Source organism: Mytilus edulis, chromosome 3, assembly GCF_963676685.1.
Source record: "Mytilus edulis chromosome 3, xbMytEdul2.2, whole genome shotgun sequence".
NCBI classification, from domain to species: Eukaryota; Metazoa; Mollusca; class Bivalvia; order Mytilida; family Mytilidae; genus Mytilus; species Mytilus edulis.
Genome location: NC_092346.1, coordinates 82,913,810 through 82,936,192, shown reverse-complemented (window position 1 = coordinate 82,936,192; position 22,383 = coordinate 82,913,810). Strand labels below are relative to the sequence as shown.

Genomic DNA, 22,383 nt, shown 5'->3' with positions numbered 1-22,383 from the left:
AGTTTTGTATCATTTTTTTTCCATTTTTTTTTTATCTTTAACCGTATACATGCATAACAGATGTTGAAATCATGACTTTAAATCTTTAAAGAACAAGAATGTGTCCAAAGTACACGGATGCCCCACTCGCATTATCCTTTTCCATGTTCCATGGACCGTGAAATTGGGTAATAATCTAATTTGGCATTAAAATTAGAAAGATTATACAGTGGGGAACATACGTACTAAGTTTCTAGTTGATTGGATTTCAATTTTATCCAAAATTACCTTGACCAAAAACTTTAACCTGAAACTCCCACTTTCATTTTCTATGTTCAGTGGACAGTGAAATTGGGGTCAAAAGTCTAATTTGGCTTTAAAATTAAAAAGATCATATCATAAGCAACAAGTTTACTAAGTTTCAAGTTGAATGGACTTCAGCTTCATCAAAAACTACCTTGACCAAAAACTTTAACCTGAAACTCCCACTTTCATTTTCTATGTTCAGTGGACCGTGACATTGGGGTCAAAAGTCTAATTTGGCTTTAAAATTAAAAAGATCATATCATAAGCAACAAGTTTACTAAGTTTCAAGTTGATTGGACTTCAGCTTCATCAAAAACTACCTTGACCAAAAACTTTAACCTGAAACTCCCACTTTCATTTTCTATGTTCAGTGGACCGTGAAATTGGGGTCAAAAGTTTAATTTGGCTTTAAAATTAGAAAGATCATATCATAAGCAACAAGTGTACTAAGTTTCAAGTCGATTGGACTTCAGCTTCATCAAAAACTACCTTGACCAAAAACTTTAACCTGAAACTCCCACTTTCATTTTCTATGTTCAGTGGACTGTGAAATTGGGGTCAAAAGTTTAATTTGGCTTTAAAATTAGAAAGATAATATCATAAGCAACAAGTGTACTAAGTTTCAAGTTGATTGGACTTCAGCTTCATTGAAAACTACCTTGACCAAAAACTTTAACCTGAACGGACGAACGGACGCACAGACGGACGGAGCCACAGACCAGAAAACATAATGCCCCTCTACTATCATAGGTGGGGCATAAAAATAATCAAATGTTAATTAACAGTTACTTTGTGGTAAAACTTGTGCTGAATTTTTAACATTAAATTGAATGTCCTTCAAAGAAATTTAGAGTTGACTTGTAACAAGCAAAAAATTGACTCCTCTTTTTTATTAGTCAAATAAAACTGAATGTTATTTCAATCATTAAAATTAAACGGGAGCTTCATGGTCACAATTTTACATTTGTTTTTAAATTAAAGGAAACCAAAGCCAATAAGGACAAAGTGTAAGTCTGCATTCTTTTGGGATGAAGTAACAAAACTCTGGATCAAAATATCCAAAATCATAAATGAAGTTGCTTTTATTTGTTTTGGTAACACTGACTATGTCACACCATTATGTGAAGCCGCACAGTTCTAAAATCAAGGATCTGTTTATATATACATTTATGATAAAATACAAAAGGTATGCAGGTATTAAAATAAAGTGCGAATATTTGAGAGAGAAAAAAAGAAAAGAAAAGAAAGTAAGAAATAAAAATCGTTGAGATGTACTTTTAATCTTTAAAGAAAAATAATCAAATGTTAATTAACAGTTACTTTGTGGTAAACTTGTGCTAAATTTTTTACCATTAAATTGCATATCTGTAATATTTGTTTTTCATAAATTGTTTTGTTATAAATTAGGCTGTTAATTTTCTCTTTTATAGCCAACTATATGGTATGGGTTTTTTCTCAGTATTGAAGGCTGTATGGTTGTCTATTATTGCTTACATCCACTTCATTTAAACTTTGGAGGATGGTTATCTCATTGGCAATCATATCACATCTTTTCTTTTTTTTTCTATATATTACCTATAATGGAGACTAACCTGAACAAACACTGAGAACAAGATAACGGTGAGAGTGGTTGTAACAAAAAGATTTTTGGTTTCTGTTGGAAAGTCCTCTGGTTTCAATAAGGCAACAAGTGAAAAACACACTGCACCCCTCAAGCCTCCATAACTCTGTTTGTAATTATAAAAATATTCAATGTTTGTTCATTACTTTAAAATCCTACTGGTTGAATTTGAGCATTAATAAATGTCTGATGGTAATAAGTATTTTGTGTGAATAAGTTTCATAACATTTGGGTGTGGCAAACTAAAGTAAGAGTTTTGAAACAGTTAATTCAACATTTTTTTCATTTACAGTGTTGAAACAACATACTCACCGATGTTTCCAATTATAAAGGGACATAACTTCAGATCAATGAGAGTGCACCATTCAAATTTGAACTTGATCTGTGTTTTAATGTAATAATCATTGTGTATAAATTGGTTGAGGAAACTAAAGTAAGAGAACAGAAACTAGTTTAGGACTGATTACCAGTATTGACATAATTATCATTAGTGGTTACCCTCACACTGACCTTATATCACAAACTTTATAATGTAAACGTTTAAAAAAAGAAGCAACACACTAAACTTATGTGTTGATGTTATCAGATACTAGTAAAAGAATATGAGGGTGAGCTTATTGTGTCATAACAAATATCTTAAGATTAGATCAAGATATACATATATGTTTAAAGCATTATACAAGCCAATGATTATTATTTATTAATAAATGGCCGAAACGTCTTGAAAATTGGTTTATTACTACAATAATGTAATTTATTCCATAATAGTATATTTTAGAAGGTTTTTCTATATGAATTGGATTTTAAATAAAAAAGCATATTCACCTGGAGAAAAGTGTTATTCACCACGCACACGCTTTTATATGTAACTTTATGGTAAAATGTTTGATGTACAATTGGTTTAGATAAATATTTGTCATTAAATACATTGTTTTCTCTTTAGATATGGAAAAAAACCATTACTGTCTTTTGTTTGGTAAATATGTGGTTTTATTGACTTTTGAAAAACTGATATTCACTGAGGCCGAATCGGAAGGCCTCAGTGAATATCAGTTTTTCAAAAGTCAATAAAACCGCATATTTACCTCATCAAAAGACAGTAATTATATAATATGTTCCCTATTGGAATTTTTGAAACAAGGATATTATTTATAAAATAACAATGACCATAAAAACTTAAACCAGTAAAAATAAACAATATCTTACCATGATAAACATTTCATCTAAGGTAATTCTTCTAACTCTTGACCTGTCAAATTTATTTATGGCTAGAGAAAATAAATATGTATCTGGAAAAAAAATAGACTTACATAAAAAAAAAAACCACCCAGAATAATTATGGTTGAATTGGTATCGAAGATGTATTTTTTATATATGAATATTGAATGCTCATTTTGGTTTGTTTATACATATGCTTCTAATAGTTTTCTTTAGACATGTTTGTCTTTTTACTTGCAGTCATATAAGCAATTTCAAAGGAGGCAAGAAAATCTGAATTCAAAATATAATTTTAACGAAGAAAGACCTGAGAACAAATGAACCACACTTGGTTATTAAAAACAATTACCTGGTTAAGAAAGATATCACCTGACTAAGATGTTTTAAGTTGAAAAATTTGAAAATGATTTTTACAGTTTGTTCTTATGTTGTGCTGTTACACAACTGTCACATATTAGTGGATGTTTGAGCACTCGCAAACATATTCAAAATGCCACATTCTTGATGTGCCTGTCTAAGTCAGGAGCCTATAGTTCAGTGGTTGGAATTGGTTCATGTCTATAATATTTGTTTTTCTTGTAAATTGTTTTGTTATAAATGAGGCTGTTAGTTTTCTTGTTTTAATTGTTTTACATTTCCATGTTGGGTATTTTATAGCTTACTATACGGTATCGGTATTTCTCATTGTTGAAGGCTGCCTATAATATCTTGCATCCACTTCTTTTGAACTTTGGTGGATAGTTGTCTAATTGGCATTTATACCATCTCTTTATTCTTATAAGAACTAGAAATATCTCATTACTATTTTTTAAAACTTTATCATGACCTTGTACATGTAAAGATCACTAAAATATTTATACTTACAAAAGAATCGTACAATTATACAAAGAAACAATGTCCATAAAATAAACCCTGTCTCCCATCGATGGTTATCTCTCACTAACAACAATCCCAGGAACATAAATATAATAATTTCTGTTGTTGAGCTGTAATTATAAAGTTATTATATTAAATTAAACATGGCCATTATTACCGATTTTCATTAATAAAGATTCCTACCAATAAAAATAATTAACAGCCTTAGTTGATGCATGTGTGATCATTTATAACAAGAAGCAAATATATGTACGGTATATGAAATTAAATTCACATGATTATACATTTGATCTTTATGTAGATATAGATATATAAGTCTGTTAACATGATGGATACATTTTTTTCCAAATCTAGCATAAAATGCAGAATTTGTAATATATATAGAGATGAGAATGTAAATTCTGAACAAAATTCTAAGAAAACTTATCTATAGTTATATATTAAGACAACATTACTTTTTCTCAAACTTTAATCTGAATTTAAAGAGCTTCGTGTAAGTTAAAAATTATGAAATTGCAGTGATATGCCTGTGTTAATATATAAACTGTTACGGGATGTTTGACACTGCATTCAGGAGGATTTTTGCAGATTGTATATTCATTTTCAGCTGTTGGCTGTTGTTAGACCAGCTTATTCATTTTTAATGGCACATTCATGCAAACATTTATTTCTTCCCAATTTTACACAATAAGTACCTAAATCTGCATTTTGTCATGGGCAAATTTTACTTTTTAATGTTTTGGGCAATATTCTTATTTCAGTTTTTAAATGGCTGAAATATTCATTTTATAAATACACCAATAACAGTCTGATAACAAAAATACTAGAATAAACAAACAAACAATTACTATACAAAACTGTATTAAAAATGATGGCAAGGTTAACCTTCTAAGAAGATAGAGTGATTTGCAGTAACCTAAACTATGTCAACATGAAGCAATAATTGATGATTGAGTATTCATCACTCATACTGTCTCCCTCTATCTGGGACACGTTTAAAAAAAATTCTATTTGTGACTCTAGTCAATTGAGGTTCAAGCCACATTACACAGAAACCAATCAGAACCAATATTCATTAAGTCATTATTTCAAGATGATGAGAATATTGAATGAAACTGAAAGCTTTCCACCATGATAAGAAGCAATAACCTGCATGCTGATATGAAATCTTACACTTACAACTTATCTGTCAACAAGCACATGTTGGAAAAAAAATATACAATAACTAAGTCTTTTAATATACACTAACTAGTAAACTAGTAAAAGTTGAAAAAAAACATACAAGTCCATAAGTTTACCTAAATTAGTGGTACCTTTACCTTTAAGGGCATAGGATACAGTTTTGAACCTGTATTTACAAGTTGATGAAAATTTGCATATAGGCTATTTTTCACCTGATTAAATAAAATATGTAATAAGAAATATACCATCATGTTCTACTTTTTGAGTAAAATGAGGTCGAAATTTTAAATATTTGCTCAAAATTCAGATTTGTGGCCGTATTTTCTTTTTCAAAAGAAAGACATATCTTATTTGTTTTAAAAGATAAACACAAATTGTTTTTTGTTAAATAATTTGTAATGTCTGTATTTTATAAATATCCTAAAAATTAATGCAATTTTTTATTCAGAAATAACTCATATTTATCAAATGGTCAACAATTGAGAAAAAACGTAAATTTTTGCTGTATGTTTATTAAAATTAAAAAAAATGCACTATTTACAGTTCTATAAAATTTGGTCCACATAATCTCCCTGCAAAATGAAACAAAATGTCGTTTTAATAAATAGGGGTCCATGCACTCGTTTTCAAATGAAATCAGTTTGAATGATAAAAATCAGTCGAAAAATGCATCTTTTCCAGATTTGTCACAGTTTGACGTCGCGAAAATAACATTTGACGTTAGCAACGTCATTACCTCCCCTGTGACTGTATCGTATGCCCTTAAATGCATATTTGAACCAAATGCAAGCTTAATGTATATATATGGAAATGCAAAAAAAAGCAATACACATGCATAGATCATGCTATCTGAATTCTCTTTTTGAATGACTCAAATATGATGTAATGAATTAAAACCAAATAAATACCAAACAAATATTCTAGGTTTCTATTTTACTGACTGTTCAAGACACTCATGGGTAGACAAGGTCATTAAAAACCACCATTCATGATGGCGCAAGTAAAATAATTCCACTGCATAGTAATCCCTATTTCTCTCATTCTGAGACTTTCATAGCAAGGGAGAAAAACCCAAACAATGGCATTCTTTTTTTCAAGATAACTGGTGATAAAACCAACAAAGTATAAAAAGAAACCTTTAACAATGATATTAGTAGCTAAATAGGGTTAAATAACATTCTGAATACAGTGTACTCTCATCAAATAATCACAGTGATGCAAGTTACCTCCATAAATTCTGCAATTCAATAATCATCTTAAAATTATATTTACTAGTACCGGTATACAGCTACGATTTAACAGTAATGTTCTTTTTTAATAACCTGTGTTGATATACAATTTTTGTTCTGTATAATTTCATAGTAATAATGTACTGTATGTACTGTTAATGACAAGGTTTCACACAATATCTCATATATTTCATTCCTGAATCTTCCAAATTTTAATATCTGAGATGATTGCAAGATGACAGAAAAGAGGATATTTTCATGATTTACTTGCAAGCCTAAGAGGCCATTAGAAACAATACATAGAGTAAATGGATTTTAATAAGAAGAAATTTGGATTTAAAAATGATTTATGTTATGATTTTAATATGGTTTTACATGAACTATGTCTATGACACTCCACTTCAACTAAAAAGCTGTAATTAGATTGCTATTGAAAAGATTAAACATACATCACCATTTAGTCATACAATCTATTGTAAATAATTTGCTCTGTTGATAGAGGTACACCAATCTTTCTCAATTGTCTGTTGATAATTTTTATCAGTAGTTCATGTTGATTTGGGGTATTTTGTACTTTTTCTAATTCAATCAATATCAAAACTACTTAATGTATATCAAATGATCACAGATGATAGTTCAGTCAGGATTCTACTAAACCAAAATTATCTCCCCTTATGCCACTTAATTTTGATAGTGGTAAAACTAGAAGCCATTGTAGTGATTACTAGCTGCTGTCAATTTAGCTCTTGAAAACCAATAAATGTATCCACATAGCATCATTATGATCCTTATATGCCAGCTTAAATAAACTACAAATGTATCTACTAGCACCATTTAATGTAGTTTTATGCATTTGGTCAACTTAAAACTATTGTCTGATCGGTTTTCAAGTGGAATTTTGGAAAGTTCAAATTATTTAATTATTCTAAATTACACACACACAAAAGGAAGTTTTTTTTTGGTTAGCACTTTTTAAATTCCACCAGAAAAATCTATTGTCAAGTACTTAATAAAAAAGTAAAAATTTGTTATTCACCCACACACACCTATTCTGTTGTTATGACTCATGACAAACGGGTATTTCACTTGACCCATATATTTCAAGACAGAATAGTCAACTCAGACACTCTTAACATAAAAAGGTGTTTCTCTTTCTGATAGTCATTGCCTATATTGGGGATTTTCCCCAAAAAAACTGTAGTGGAGGCAGAGATGCTTATTAATGCTTTAAAAAGATCAATTTATAATCTTTCTTTGGATTTTTTTCAGTGGAATATGCATATGCACAAAAAGCATCCACATGTATTTGCACCAACCACAATCAACTGTTTTGTGAAAAATTGTGTATAATGAAAATGTAAAAGATTTGCGTAATTTGTGTAAAATCTTGTTTTATGCACTTAATCATAGGACCGAACTGTTATTGGTCAATACTTGATATTTATTTGCTTCTCTGATGTATTATGTCATGTTGTGTTATAGAAATGTATTTGTATTTATTGCACTGATAAGCATAATGTGCTTAAAGTAATAAAGAATTGAAGAAAAAAAAAAATTAACGTTAAGAAATAACTCAATGCTCCATACCAAAATTTAAGTAAAAACACATACTGGTACATAATGTGCTTAACATCCTTAGTAATGCACATTCATTTAACTTTAAAAGCACATAGAAACAAATGTAAACAATTCAAATTTACCAATTTGGCCTTTTTTGCCTTCTCTAACAAAGAGTTTCATTTTTTTGTTATTTCCGCCTGACTAAGCTTTCGGAAAAGAGTATAAGATGAGAAGTATATTGATGCAACATAAACCTTAAAAATTACCTCATAACTCTGGTAAAGTATTTTATTGCTGTGCAGGACTTCCTGTTTAAGTTGTTGAAGGCATATGCCACTTGTATTAAACCACAGGCTATTATGCTACAAACATAGAGGTATATAAACAAACAGTTTTACATTGACAAATTAGCAGACTACTTCAAAACATAAAAAGTATGTCTTGTATAACCTTCATTTTCTTCCTTGCTAGGCATTTGAATTGGCTCTACTTTTTATCTTTGTATTCACTTTTTTTTTGTAAGATGCTAAATTTTGTAGATTTTAATTGTAGTAGAAAAATATGTGTATTACAAACCAGCACATTATACTTCAAAAAAATTGAAAAGGAAACAATTGAACACTTCTTTTCTTGTATGTAAGTATTTTGTTTAATTGTATGACAATTATGAAGATGTATGTTACATTAACTAGATGCTCCAATCATAGACTAGTACTGCAGGCTAAGTAAATTATGAGTATGACATACGTAGATTCTTTAAAACATCTCATGAAACTTGAATTTCTTGGTAATATCCAACCATATGGGACAAACTCATGCCCAAAATACAAACGTATTTTTTTAATTTCAGTATCAGTATGGCAGATATTCATCAAATAAAACCAATTAGTCGGAAAAATTACTTTTAACAATAAAAGTTGGAAAAGTTAAATTTGTAAATATTGCAGAAAATCTAGCTTACCTTATAATTCCTGAGAAATGGAACATTTCTGCTAAAATAAAGGCTAAATAAGCCATACCAAATATGGCTACAGGTTCAACAACTGAAACAGATATATTATATTTTTTGGGTATAACAACATCAACATAAAATTTAAGTGTTATCCCAGAACTCCAGGTATGTTTAATGTTTAACCTGAGTATTTTGACAAACAAGGGCTATAGTACCTGAAAACAAACCTGATTGCAAAACCTTCATGTTGACTAGTCAACCATGAAAATGAGGTCAAGGTCAAATGAACATCAGATTGACAAGATACGAATTCTTCAGCTCAGAATCGTTATCATCTGCACAACTATCCTACATCATTTTCTTAACTTAAATCTTACAGATGGCGTATCAAAACAAAAGTATTTATTATTTGTCATACTCTTTGTATACATGTTTGGGTTACTGTTAATTAACCATGGTGATCTCTTACCTTTAACTTTGTCAGTAAACCGGGTAAGTATCGATGATAGAATCCCACATATTACACCTATAGCCAAACCACCAATACATACAACAAAAAATTTCACTATTCCTAATATTACCTGGAAAACAAATATATAAAACATTAATAGCCTAAATGTACATTGTTTGTAATCAAAGTTCATTGATGTATACTCTTCACCTCATCTTATTCAAGTATTGTCATTGCAAAATACTGTCAAATTCACCTGTTCAACACTCATTTTTCTTGTGAAAAGTTGTTCTTTATATAAGAATGTACAACCTATGCACATACTGTGGAAGCATTTGTTTTTATGGGTACCAGTTTTCATGTATTGACGATTATTTGTATGTTTAATGAAGTTAGTGTTGCTCAGTCTTTAGTTTTCTAAGTTTTTTTTGTGTACTTTATTTAGTCTGTTTGTCTTTTCCCCTTTTTTAGCTATGGCCTTTGTCATTTTATTTTCAACTTATGAGCTTCAATGTCCCTTTGGTATTCTTTGAATCTCTTTTTCATTGTCAATACTTTCATTTTCATAGGTTTCTGCTATTTGATTAAAACCTGATGTTGTGATATGCTACAGAAGGTATAGTAGCAACAACTAACAGCGGATTTTAATGTGATTGTACATTCCTGCAAAACTGACTAGAACTGCAGCTCATTTCTGTATCATCAGCGTCTTAGAACACAATTAAAATAGTTTATACTACAAATTTACACCTTACCTCCTTATAAGTGATTGATCCCCCTTGTAAATCTATACTGTTATAAGACTGTAATACATTGTACAACACTACAGTCACGCCATCTGTAAACAAAAAATTTATTAATATGTGTTCTTATTTTCTACCACTATATAAAATTAGAGGTACAGCAAGTAAAGCTGACAAAATGATACCACTACCCTGATATAAAGCAGAGGCAAAGTTCCTGATTAGTAAATGAAACTTTAAAATATTTCAGATATCAAGAAAACAAAACAAAATAAGTGGTGAACAATGGTATCATATTGTGAAGATTCTGCAAAAGTTACAGTACATTGTAGTAAGGGGTTCAGTAGTAGTCGCAAACACATAAAGGGTACCTCAGATAAAGCTTTATTCAATGATTTGCATACGGAAAAATAGTTCAGGTCATAAACAAAATAAGAGTTGTATAATAGCATTATAAATGAAGATTTTGAGGAGTTGCATTTAATTCTGGAAAGAGTTTTAGGAGGAGTTTAAAATTTAAAACACAAGTTATAATTTGGAGAAAGATATCCTGTGGCAATTTCTGCAAAAATAAAAAAATAAAAAAAATTCTAAACATTCAGTATAAGTTATTTATTCATACATACCATTTAACAAAGATTCACCAAAGACAAGGAAGTATAAAACTCTATTTACACCAACTTCATTAAATACAGCTAACACCTGAAATAGATATGTTAGTCAATTGTGTTGGAGAAAATGTTGTGGATCTCAACTTTTCACCAGTCTTCCAATAAATTCTATCACAAATTTTATTGTGTGTAAACCCAAAATAATAAACACTCTTATTGAAGGTTTTTTGTTTTTATCCTTTCAGCTGAATGTAATAATCACATTGTTGTTTGCTAGATCTTGTTTTATTTGTGAACATCCTGGCAAACCAAAAACTTTATACAAGGATAACTCTGTTTCATAATATTAGGATTGCAGGTTAGATTGAAAAAATAGTTGCATACAAAAATAGAATTACATTATGTTAATGTTAGTGCATGTATCTTGTGTTACATAAATATGGTGTTTGGTGTGAGCCAAGGCTCTGTGTTGAAGACTGTACTTTGACCTATAATGGTTTACTTTTACAAATTATGACTTAGATGGAGAGATGTCCAGTGTATCCCAAACTCTGTCTGACCGACAAAATGTGAGCGAGTGCTTTAAAACGCCAACAAATCAATAAATCACAATTTTGTATTCTAACACTTAAGGGATTTAGTCTAAACAAAATATGATCTAATAATTATGAAAATGTGACAAAAATGTCTTCCTCCACAAGTGGTCCTAGTACACAGTTATTTCGTAGTGCATTTCTTTTTGACAATAAATGAAAATTAAAAAAATTCCACCTGCGCTTTCTCAATAATATTTTTACAGTGTGTTGTACTACTTTTGGGACAAATTATATCAAAGTTATAGAAAACTTCATCAGCTCTAACTCAAAATATGGACAATTTTATGTTAAGGGGGTCTTGAAATCTTTTGACAGCTTCCGAAGTGCTAATTTTTGACCTTTTTCAGCTGGACCTAATCACTACTTTACATTAATATTTATGACCCAAATTTTTTTAAAGTGTCATTTCACCCCCCAACTTGTTATATGAGGCATTAAACATGGAGAAATAAATTTGGAAGGAGTATAACAAAAATTGGTAAGTAACACACTGTCCACACTAAGGACTATATTCGTGGACAACGAAAATCAAAGGACGATAACTGTGTACTTGGACCTAATAGTATAGAAAAAATTGACCAATCTTAATAAAACTTGGTATGACTAAATCTTAATATATTATAAGACTGCTTACAAAGTTTCATAGTCATAGGATATATATTAAAGACAATATGATTAATTCTATATTCAACTTTGCGTGTTAAATTTAGACGTTAAAATTGAGAAATTTCAACTATCAACATTTGGGGCTTTTAAAATTAAAATATTGCAAAAAAATACTTTTAAAATGCCTTAATATATAATATATCATGTATTTAAAGCAATAGAGTACTCATTTGATATATCAGACTTAGCATAATTATTCAAAAGTCAAATTTATATGAGCCTGTGCCTAAAAATGGAGGTTTTCCAATGAAGGGGGGCCTTACATGAACATGTAATATTTTCCAGCAATTTTAAATTTGTGAAGCTTTTTGATTATAAATAATCCTTACATATGTATTTAATGTACTTTAAATGGAAAGAAAACTTACAAATAACATATCATATTAGTTTGAAAGGGTCTTAGGCCAAGTAAGACTAAAAATAATTTAGGGTCAATTTAGGCCGTAGCACATATTTACATTTAAAAATGCATATTGAAGCTATAGGAAATAAAAAAAATTGTCTTTTCTATCATTTCTATACTCAGGTGACATGATACAATAAATCTGAGCACAAAAAGGCTCTTACATTCAACTTTTTTAGCAGATAGTATGGTCTGATACAAAGATTTTTCACTTTTTAGTGAAAAACTTGCATGCAATTTTAGTCTCAACAGGCTTATATTTGAACCACATGCTATCCTACAGAAGTAAAAAAAATATGTGAAATGAAACAGGTACAAAAGACATTGTTAAGTGCTTTTTATACAAATTTAGTGAGGTCTTTATTATGGAATTCAACTTTTATGTGCCATGCTCCTCACATTTAACTTGATCCAAACAGGGCGTTAGACGAGGGTCATTTATACAACGCATTTTGCTCATATTGTCTGAGATAATCTTCTTTTCTGTAGATTTAGAGTTCACAAATGAGTAATACAACAGGATTAAAGCATAGAAACACAAAAATTGACACATGAAAACATGTCAGATAGAAAGTCAGAATGGCACTTATGCATCAAAATTGAAAAATCTATGAAATGCTTATTTTGACCATATAATGCCAAAATTGGTCATTTTTGCAGAAATTCTATCAAATAAAAGTTTAAATCCTTTAGTTTTATGCTATTTGACAAATTGACACCATCAAATCATGCAGGGAAGTTGCCAAAGTACAGATTCTATATTTCCTGATCTCACCTCTTAGGTCTGAGTACACAGTTATTTTGTAGTGCATTTCTTTTCGACAATAAATGAAAATTAAAAAAATCCCACCTGCGCTTTCTCAATAATATTTTTACAGTGTGTTGTACTACTTTTGGGACAAATTATATCAAAGTTATAGAAAACTTCATCAGCTCTAACTCAAAATATGGACAATTTTATGTTAAGGGAGTCTTGAAATCTTCTGACAGCTTCCAAAGTGCTAATTTTTGACCTTTTTCAGCTGGACCTAATCACTATTTTACATTAATATTTATGAACCAAATTTTTTTAAAGTGTCATTTCACCCCCCAACTTGTTATATGAGGCATAAAACATGGAGAAATAAATTTGGAAGGAGTATAACAAAAATTGGCAAGTAACACACTGTCCACACTAAGGACTATATTCGTGGACAACGAAAATCAAAGGACGATAACTGTGTACCAAGTGTTGACCCTTCATATACTCACTGCAACTGGGTCTACAGCTACTATTAGAGCACTAAAGACTAAAAGCTGTATAGGTGTAACATCTATATCTTCCATAGCACCTGCTTTATGTAAACCAATCAAACATAAACCTGAAAATACAACAAAGAATACAATCAATATAAAATAGCAAGTTGTGGTATGATTGCCAATGAGAATTTACTTATTGATACTATTATTTTCCTGTAGACATGCTGGCATTTATAACTGGTGTATCAAAAATACAAGTACATTGAAAAACTTGAGCAGTTTTGATGAAAGTGCACTATTAAGCTGGTTCAATTGCTGGTTCAATTGATACATCAATTTTAACAAACCAGAATGTAAAAATGTATTTTAATTTTGACTAATCTGTTATTTGTCTAAGGCAAAAAAGATAGAAAATGAAATTAGAATTTACCAACTTATAAGAATTAAGTAAAGTGAATTCAAAGCTTTGTTTTATGGAAAAAGCTTGTCTCCTCTTTTTAAATAATAATTAATTAATTAATGTATTACATGTGGGCCTATAATCAAAAATCTAAGTACATGTTTAGATTCAGCATATCAAAGAACCACAAGGATTTAATTTTTGTTGATATCAAACAAAGTTAAATTTTGGACCACAATTTGGACAAACTTGAAAACTGGGCCCATAATGAAAAATCTAAGTACATGTTTAGATTCAGCATAGTTATCAAAGAACCCCAATTATTCAATTTTTGATGAAATCAAGCAAAGTTTAATTTTGGACCCGTTGTGCCCCTTATTCCAAAACCGTTTGGACCAAAACTCCCAAAATCAATCCCAAACCTTGTGTTTAAATTTCATAGATTTCTATTTACTTATACTGAAGTTAGGGTGCGATAACCAAGAAAAATGCTTATTTGGGCCCCTCTTTGGCCCCTTATTCCTAAACTGTTGGGACCTCAACTCCCAAAATCAATCCCAACCTTCCTTTTGTGGTCATAAACCTTGTGTTTAAGTTTTATTGATTTCTATTCACTTATACTAATATTATTATGCGAAAACCAAGAATAATGCTTATTTGGGCTCTTTTTTGGCCCCTAATTCCTAAACTGTTGGAACCAAAACTCCCTAAATCAATCCCAACCTTCCTTTTGTGGTCACAAACCTTGTGTAAAAATTTCATAGATTTCTATTTACTTAAACTAAAGTTATAGTGGGAAAACCAAGAAAATGCTTATTTGGGCTCTTTTTGGCCCCTAATTCCTAAACTGTTGTGACCAACACTCCAAAAATCAATCCCAACCTTCCTTTTGACACACACACACACACACACAAAACAAGATATAATGTTATCGGAATCTTGAACTTATGAGATGTATGTAGAAAGACGCATAGTAAGGAATAATTCATAATTGATACAATTATTTTGCTTGATAATTTTGATATGATAATCTTGCCAGTAATAGCATAATTATTTTACCGGGATTAGCACAATTCCAACTTAGCAGATGTATTCTATTTGTCCATCTCGGAGATCCTGAATTTTAATTTCGGGATAGTAGTACAACAAAGGAGTTATTAATGATATGTTAATAGCTACATGTATATTTAAAGAGGATTCCATTATACTGGACTTCTGATATAAGCGATCAACAATTGACTATTATTATTTTTTTTAAGTCACCACCAACTTAAATTGTGTTCAATTTGCCTGTCCGTCTATCCGTCCATCCATCACACTTAAGTTTCAGTTTAGAAATGCTTTGACCAAATGATTCTATTATTGGTTTGTTAATATTATGTTACAGGTCAATTTTGTGATTAATGCTGGAATAACATCTTAGACGGGTGTGTGCCATAAGAAATTAAGAATTTTCTTACAATTGTTAGGGCCATATCTATCTTGCCTTGCCATAAGCCAGGTTGGCCCAGTTATTGTAAACCCATGAAGTTCATCATCTGCTAACTTCCAAAAATTGATAATCAGATGATGAACTCGGAACAAAGTCCGACCAAATGCAATTATCTTTTTAAGTATCTACTTGTATGCAACATTTAAAAAAATCAACATACCCCCCTACCACCTCCCCCCCCCCCCCCCTCCAACCCCAATGTTACATTATATATTACATTTATTGAACAATCTGAAGGGAAAAAAACCCAGACAAGACTGTGAGTGAAGCAAAGAATGAAGCCATATTCCAATTTGAAAATAAACACCCTCTATTTATGTATTTTTTACATAAATTTCTATTTTTGCAGTTTTTAAGTGGATGTTGCTATGGATAATATGTGTTTCCGTGGTAAAAATTGAAGTCAACAACACTTGACGATAGTAATTTAAAGTTTGAGTTGGCTTTTATGTATTTTCTTATTGGTTATAAAACAATTCAGGACATTTAAGCTCTAAAACTGCAATATTCTGCAAATAAAAACTCTGTTTCCAAGGAAAAAATCGGTTGCTATGGTGATAAAACTAAAAAAAATCCCATGCATTTTTCTATTTAATTTGGTAAAGTAGTATCCAAACTTCATTACTACAGTGCTAACTATTCTGTACACATTTGCACTTTTTTTTAAAAACACCTGAGAAAATTTGATAATTTCGAAAAAATCCCAATTTCAGAAATGTTGAAAATATGCATTTTTTCGCAAAATTTTTCAAAAAATATACAAACTTGGTTGACATGCAATCTTCACTAAAATGAAGCTTAAACCAATTTGTATAAATGTTACATATGAAATTAATGAAAAATGCATGATTCTATTCATAATCAGGCTCTAAAATGTGGTGATATAGCTGATTTTTTTAATGATTTTACAATGCTTAACAACCCAAAAATAGTGTGTCCGTTACCATGGCAACCACTCATATTTTCACACTAAAAATTATTTTTTGAGCTTTATTCATTTATTGCTTCTATTAGTCCAATTATAGATAAAATCTGGAACCTCCCATATATCACATGTATATGGCACTCTGCCTGGTTCTTATAAAGAGCTGTACTTAAATACCGGTAAATTGCTTTGCTGAGCACAGCTGGATAGGACCACAGAGGTCCAACCCTCAACAGTTGGTGCAAAAATGGACACAATATTCACGCTTGATACAGGTCTGAATTTGGATTGTAATTAAATATTTGACACATAATAGGTTTCTGACACAGAATAACTACAGTCAAAGAACTTCAAATTGGTTATATGATTTGAATTTATATATTTTTTGCTTTTGTGCAATATTCTATGCTGTTGCGAATTGACCCCCCCCCCCCAAAAAAAAAAGGTAACCCCCTTTTTTTTTGGCTTTTCTGCAACTATGCTGTTGCAAATTGACCACCACCCCCAACCCTGCCCTCAAAAAAATGTTTCCCCCCTTTTTTCGCTTTTGAGCAATACACTATGCTGTCACCTATTAACCCCCTCCCCCCAAACTTTTTTATATTGCAAATAGTCCAAAACCTGACATTTCTTTATACATAATTTACAAGTAGTGTAAGGGAGGTAAATCCAAACATACACAATATTGTATTTTAAATGTATTTGGAGAACCTCCCTTACACTGCTTTTAAATTGTCTTAATTGTCCATTAACCAGAAAAACCTACTTTTTCACGCTTTTTTTACCCTAATTCCTAAATGGTTTGAACCATAACCCCCCCCCCCCCCCCCCCAGTCAATCCTAATCATTCCTTTGTGGTATGGAAACTTGTGGTATAATATCAGAGAGATTCATACACTTAAACACAAGTTATTGTCTGCAAACTACAACCAGGTGCTCCGCAGGGCGCAGCTTTATACGACCGCAGAGGTCGAACCCTGAACAGTTGGGGCAAGTATGGACAAAACATTCAAGCGTGATACAGCTCTGAATTTGGATTGTGACATTACATGTTTTTTTTTACACAAAACAAATGTCAAGATTTTACAAACAATTAAAGATTTCTTCTTTTATATTGTATAAAACAATAAAAAAAAACTTCATCAGCAACATTTTATATTGGCAAATTTCCAATGAAGTTATTGACATAAAGTTATTGGCAAATAAAAATAGAAAATGACATCATAGTCATTCATGTCTGGCAAATGTCCAACATACATTATCTAAAAACATTTTAGATAAGATAAGGAAAAAAAGCTTCATCAGCAACATTTTATATTGGCAAATTTCCAATGAAGTTATTTACATAAAGTTATTGGCAAATAAAAATAGAAAATGACATCATAGTCATGTCTGGCAAATTTCCAACATATATTATCAACTTCTATTCTATACAAAGAAAGATAACTCCAATTGAAAATTAATTGCTATTGCACAATATTGTGCAATTAGATATTTCTTGCTATTGTGCAATACTGTGCAATTGAAAATTTCTTGCTATTGCACAATACTTGATATGGAATCCTGATTTGGACCAACTTGAAAACTGGGCCCATAATCAAAAATCAAAGTACATATTTAGATAAAGCATATCAAATAAGCCCAAGAATTTAATTTTTGTTAAAATCAAACTTAGTTTAATTTTGGACCCTTTGGACCTTAATGTAGACCAATTTGAAAACTGGACCAAAAATTAAGAATCTACATACACAGTTAGATTTGGCATATAAAAAAGAACCCATTTATTCAATTTTTGATGAACAAAGTTTAATTTTGGACCCCCATTTGGACCAACTTGAAAACTAGGCCAATAATTAAAAATCTAAGTACATTTCTAAATTCAGCATATTAAACAACCCCCAGGATTCAATTTTTGTTAAAATCAAACTAAGTTTAATTTTGGACCCTTTGGACCTTAATGTAGACCAATTTGAAAACGGGACCAAAAATTAAGAATCTGCATACACAGTTAGATTCGGCATACCAAAGAACCCCAATTATTCAATTTTTGATGAAATCAAACTAAGTTTAATTTGGACCCTTTGGGCCCTTTATTCCTAAACTGTTGGGACCAAAACTCCCAAAATCAATACCAACCTTCCTTTTATGGTCATAAACCTTGTGTTTAAATTTCATAGATTTCTATTTACTTAAACTAAAGTTATTGTGCGAAAACCAAGAATAATGCTTATTTGGGCCCTTTTTTGGCCCCTAATTCCTAAACTGTTGGAACCAAAACTCCCAAAATCAATCCCAACCTTTCTTTTGTGGTCATAAACCTTGTGTCAAAATTTCATAGATTTCTATTAACTTAAACTAAAGTTATAGTGCGAAAACCAAGAAAATGCTTATTTGGGCCCTTTTTGGCCCCTTATTCCTAAAATGTTGGGACCAAAACTCCCAAAATCAATCCCAACTTTCCTTTTGTGGTCATAAACCTTGTGTTAAAATTTCATAGATTTCTATTCACTTTTACTAAAGTTAGAGTGCGAAAACTAAAAGTATTCGGACAACGACGACGACCCCGACGACGACGACGCAAACGTGATAGCAATATACGACGAAAAATTTTTTAAATTTTGCGGTCGTATAAAAATTCTTATTTGGGCCCTTTTTTGGCCTCTAATTCCTAAACTGTTGGGACCAGCTGGTTGAGACCATAACCCCCAAAATCAATCCCAACTTTCCTTTAGTGGTATTGAACCTTCTGGTAAAAATTAATACAGATCCATTCACTTAAAGTTATTGTCCGGAAACAAACGCATCTTTGGACGACGACGCAGACGACATGATAGCATTATACGATGCACAAATTTTTTTAGCGGTCGTATAAAAACAAGAAATTTCTTCAACAAAATCTATCTAAATACAATATTTCCTTACCTATAGTAAAAGCAGCACAACATGTTCCCTGAAATTATCAAAAATAATCATCGATTAAAACATGCTAAACATACTAAAATCATGATTAAACCCATGTTATACCTGGACCCAGTGATTTTTTTTATTTCTTTTGTACGTCGTTTTAAAGTGTCTTACAATACACACTGCCAATTTTGCTTCATATTATTTCACAAAATCTTAATATAGAAAGCTGCAATCATATCAATTTGGTAGAATGCCTAAGCCTTCATCCTAATTACTTCAAAATTAGTCAACTGGAATAATACATAAATTCCATCTTTATGTGGTTATTTCAAACTGATAAATCAATTACAGATGTAAAGGCATTCCAACAGAAGACCAGATACATACAATTTTCATGCTAATTTGATCTATAAATTGTCATTACACAAATGTATATGCAAATGAACAAAAATTAACTCCAAGGCTGCTAAAAAATCTGTTGATGAAACAGACTGAAACTGAAAACTGATCTGTGAGTCATCATTATACATTTGAGTACCTGATAATATTTGACTACGTCATCAACCAATCACAAACCCTTGAACTCTGCTTGTATCTGTCTGATGTACTTATCTTATTTCAGAGACCATGCAATTACCATGTATCAATCAATAAATACATGTATATATCTTTATTTATTTTTGCCATATATATGTTTAATTATTATTTTTCATTTTATTCAAACACAACATATTGGAGCAAGAATTCAGGTGTTTTTTCAATAAAATTCAGATAACTTACAATTACTGAAAATATGAGAATACTTCCTAAGTTATGTAGAAATGTTCTGTCGTATAAACTGAAGGCTGCTTCTAAAATTATACTGAAAAAAAGTGAACAATTAGAGGTAAAACTGTTAGATAAATGTTACAATATGGCTCCTTAAACATTTTTGGAAAAAAATGATACACTGCAATTAAAAGACACATTAAATAAGACTTGATCCGATTGTTTTTGCCAAAACACAAAAAAGATAGGTAAAACTCATCATTCATAGGCAAAATCTCCAAAAATGAGTCAACTTATGATTGTTGGCCTTGTGACAGATAGATTTTTAAAAACGAACATGAGTAAAAAACTTCGTTCCAGGGAAATAACTCCTATAATAAATAGTTGACTGTCTTGTTTGATAATTAGTTTTCTCTAACTCCTACACAATTTATCCCTTTCCTGACATGTTGATTATTTTTATTTAATGAATGTGTGGATCGTTTGATCTCAGTTCTTCATTGGTCAAAAATTCGATTTGACGTTGAATTTTCTTGCTTTCCTCTGAATTTCCTATTGTGACGGCAGGAAAAAAGGCAACCATGCCTGATGACCTCACATAGAAAGAACACATCTTTTTGCTGATCATTTGAAAAGAAGTATTGAATTGATCTGCATATTGTTTAAAAATCATTAGAGAAACAGATTCCACCACCAAATCTAGTGTAATATGATATTTATCCACTCTCGACAGTTAAATTTTAAATATTTAAAACACTCTGCGAGCCTCGCATTTTAAATTCAAAAATTTAAATGTCTAGAGTGGATAAATATCGTATCAAACTTGATGCAGTGGTAAAATCTTTCTTTCTCTTTATCTAATATAGTTTATAACATTATTTAAATAACTCCTATAATTATTTCCACAATGTTGACTTATTTGTAGATCTTGTTTTGCTAATCATTTTGTCTATCTACAGTTTCTCTCTATTACAGTTTTCTGTGGAAAAAAACCTGTACGAATCGGTAAAAACTTCATTCAATAACAATTTCTCCTTGACTGGAGTTTTCTGCCATGTTGACTTAAATTTAGGTCCTGTTTTGTTAATCATATTTGCTATGTTTACACTTTCTCTCTATTCAATATAGTAACTGAAAACATAAATTATGCAGAAAGTGTGAAAAATGAATTGATACTTTTTTCTATCTCTTGGAAAAAATTACTTTTCTACACTATCCCTGAGGGAAAAGTATCAAAATTAAGTATACACCAATTACTGGTAACTGTGCAATTTTGTTCTAGCTATAAGTAGAAAATTATGAAGGTATAACTTTGTGTTCTAACCTTAAGAAAAATCAACCATGAATGAAATTCTAAAATTTCTCAGTCATGTTTCAAAATATTGATAGTAATTTTTCTTAGGCAGCCCTGGAGTAAATTATAAAATACATTGCAACTTTTTATCTATTTATCATTTTTGTTGTGAATAAAAACCATTTTTGTGCATATCTCAGAATATCCTTAGATTAAATCACATGTACTATACTATAATTTACTCATGTAAATAAAATACATACGGTGGAAGAAGAAAATGGAAGAAGGTATCTGGTGTAAAAAATTCTGGCAATTTTTCTGAAATCCCAGTCAAGCTGAAAAGGAAAAAAAAACAATTAAAATATTTTACAAGCTGACAAACAATGTATAATTTTTACAATAAATTATTCCTGATGTGTAAATTTTTCTCTCTGTTTTTTATTCTGCTGATCTTTTTACTTACTGTAAATGTCTTGATGTTTAACTTTTTTCTATAATGATTTATGACGGTAGCTGTTTCATTGGAAGTTGCATCTTATTCCTTAATTTTCCTATTAACCAAGGTTACCTCTTACAGAAGAGAGAGGCCCATGGCATTCTTATATATTTTCAAATCCATTCCTTAGCCCCTTTAGGAATGAAACAAAAAAAATAATTTTGAAGACTGCATGGTAATCTCTAAGTGCTCAATACATCATTTGGACTCAGGCAGACTAATGTATTATTTGCAATCATACCACATCTCTTTATTTGCTATATAAAGCTACTATACCATATCATCACTGGAAACAGAAATATCTTTCCTGTAACTCAGCTTATTGTAATAACAAAATATTGTAAAATTTTACAAATTGTGACAAACAAATTGGACACAATACAAAACTAATTATAACCTATTTACTTACAAAAATATAACACCAAAAGCAGTTCCAATAACGATTAGCAAACTACAAAATAGAAAGAAA

At 30.5% G+C, this 22,383-nt stretch overlaps 1 protein-coding gene across 3 annotated transcripts in view; it reads right to left on the bottom strand.

Moving 5' to 3' along the window:
- The window catches only part of LOC139514538 (probable Na(+)/H(+) antiporter nhx-9), a 65,525-nt gene that overhangs the window by 15,592 nt on the left and 27,550 nt on the right, over positions 1–22,383 (bottom strand). For all 3 annotated transcript variants that reach the window (XM_071303902.1, XM_071303903.1, XM_071303904.1), the window contains exons 5-17: positions 22,324–22,365; positions 21,682–21,753; positions 20,137–20,218; positions 19,372–19,399; positions 13,645–13,754; positions 10,744–10,819; positions 10,130–10,212; positions 9,393–9,504; positions 8,933–9,014; positions 8,238–8,333; positions 3,989–4,110; positions 3,113–3,195; positions 1,878–2,012 (exon numbers count right to left, since the gene is read on the bottom strand). In XM_071303902.1, coding sequence (XP_071160003.1) covers positions 1,878–2,012; positions 3,113–3,195; positions 3,989–4,110; positions 8,238–8,333; positions 8,933–9,014; positions 9,393–9,504; positions 10,130–10,212; positions 10,744–10,819; positions 13,645–13,754; positions 19,372–19,399; positions 20,137–20,218; positions 21,682–21,753; positions 22,324–22,365 — 1,123 coding nt within the window. The remainder of the gene's footprint in view (positions 1–1,877; positions 2,013–3,112; positions 3,196–3,988; positions 4,111–8,237; positions 8,334–8,932; positions 9,015–9,392; positions 9,505–10,129; positions 10,213–10,743; positions 10,820–13,644; positions 13,755–19,371; positions 19,400–20,136; positions 20,219–21,681; positions 21,754–22,323; positions 22,366–22,383) is intronic.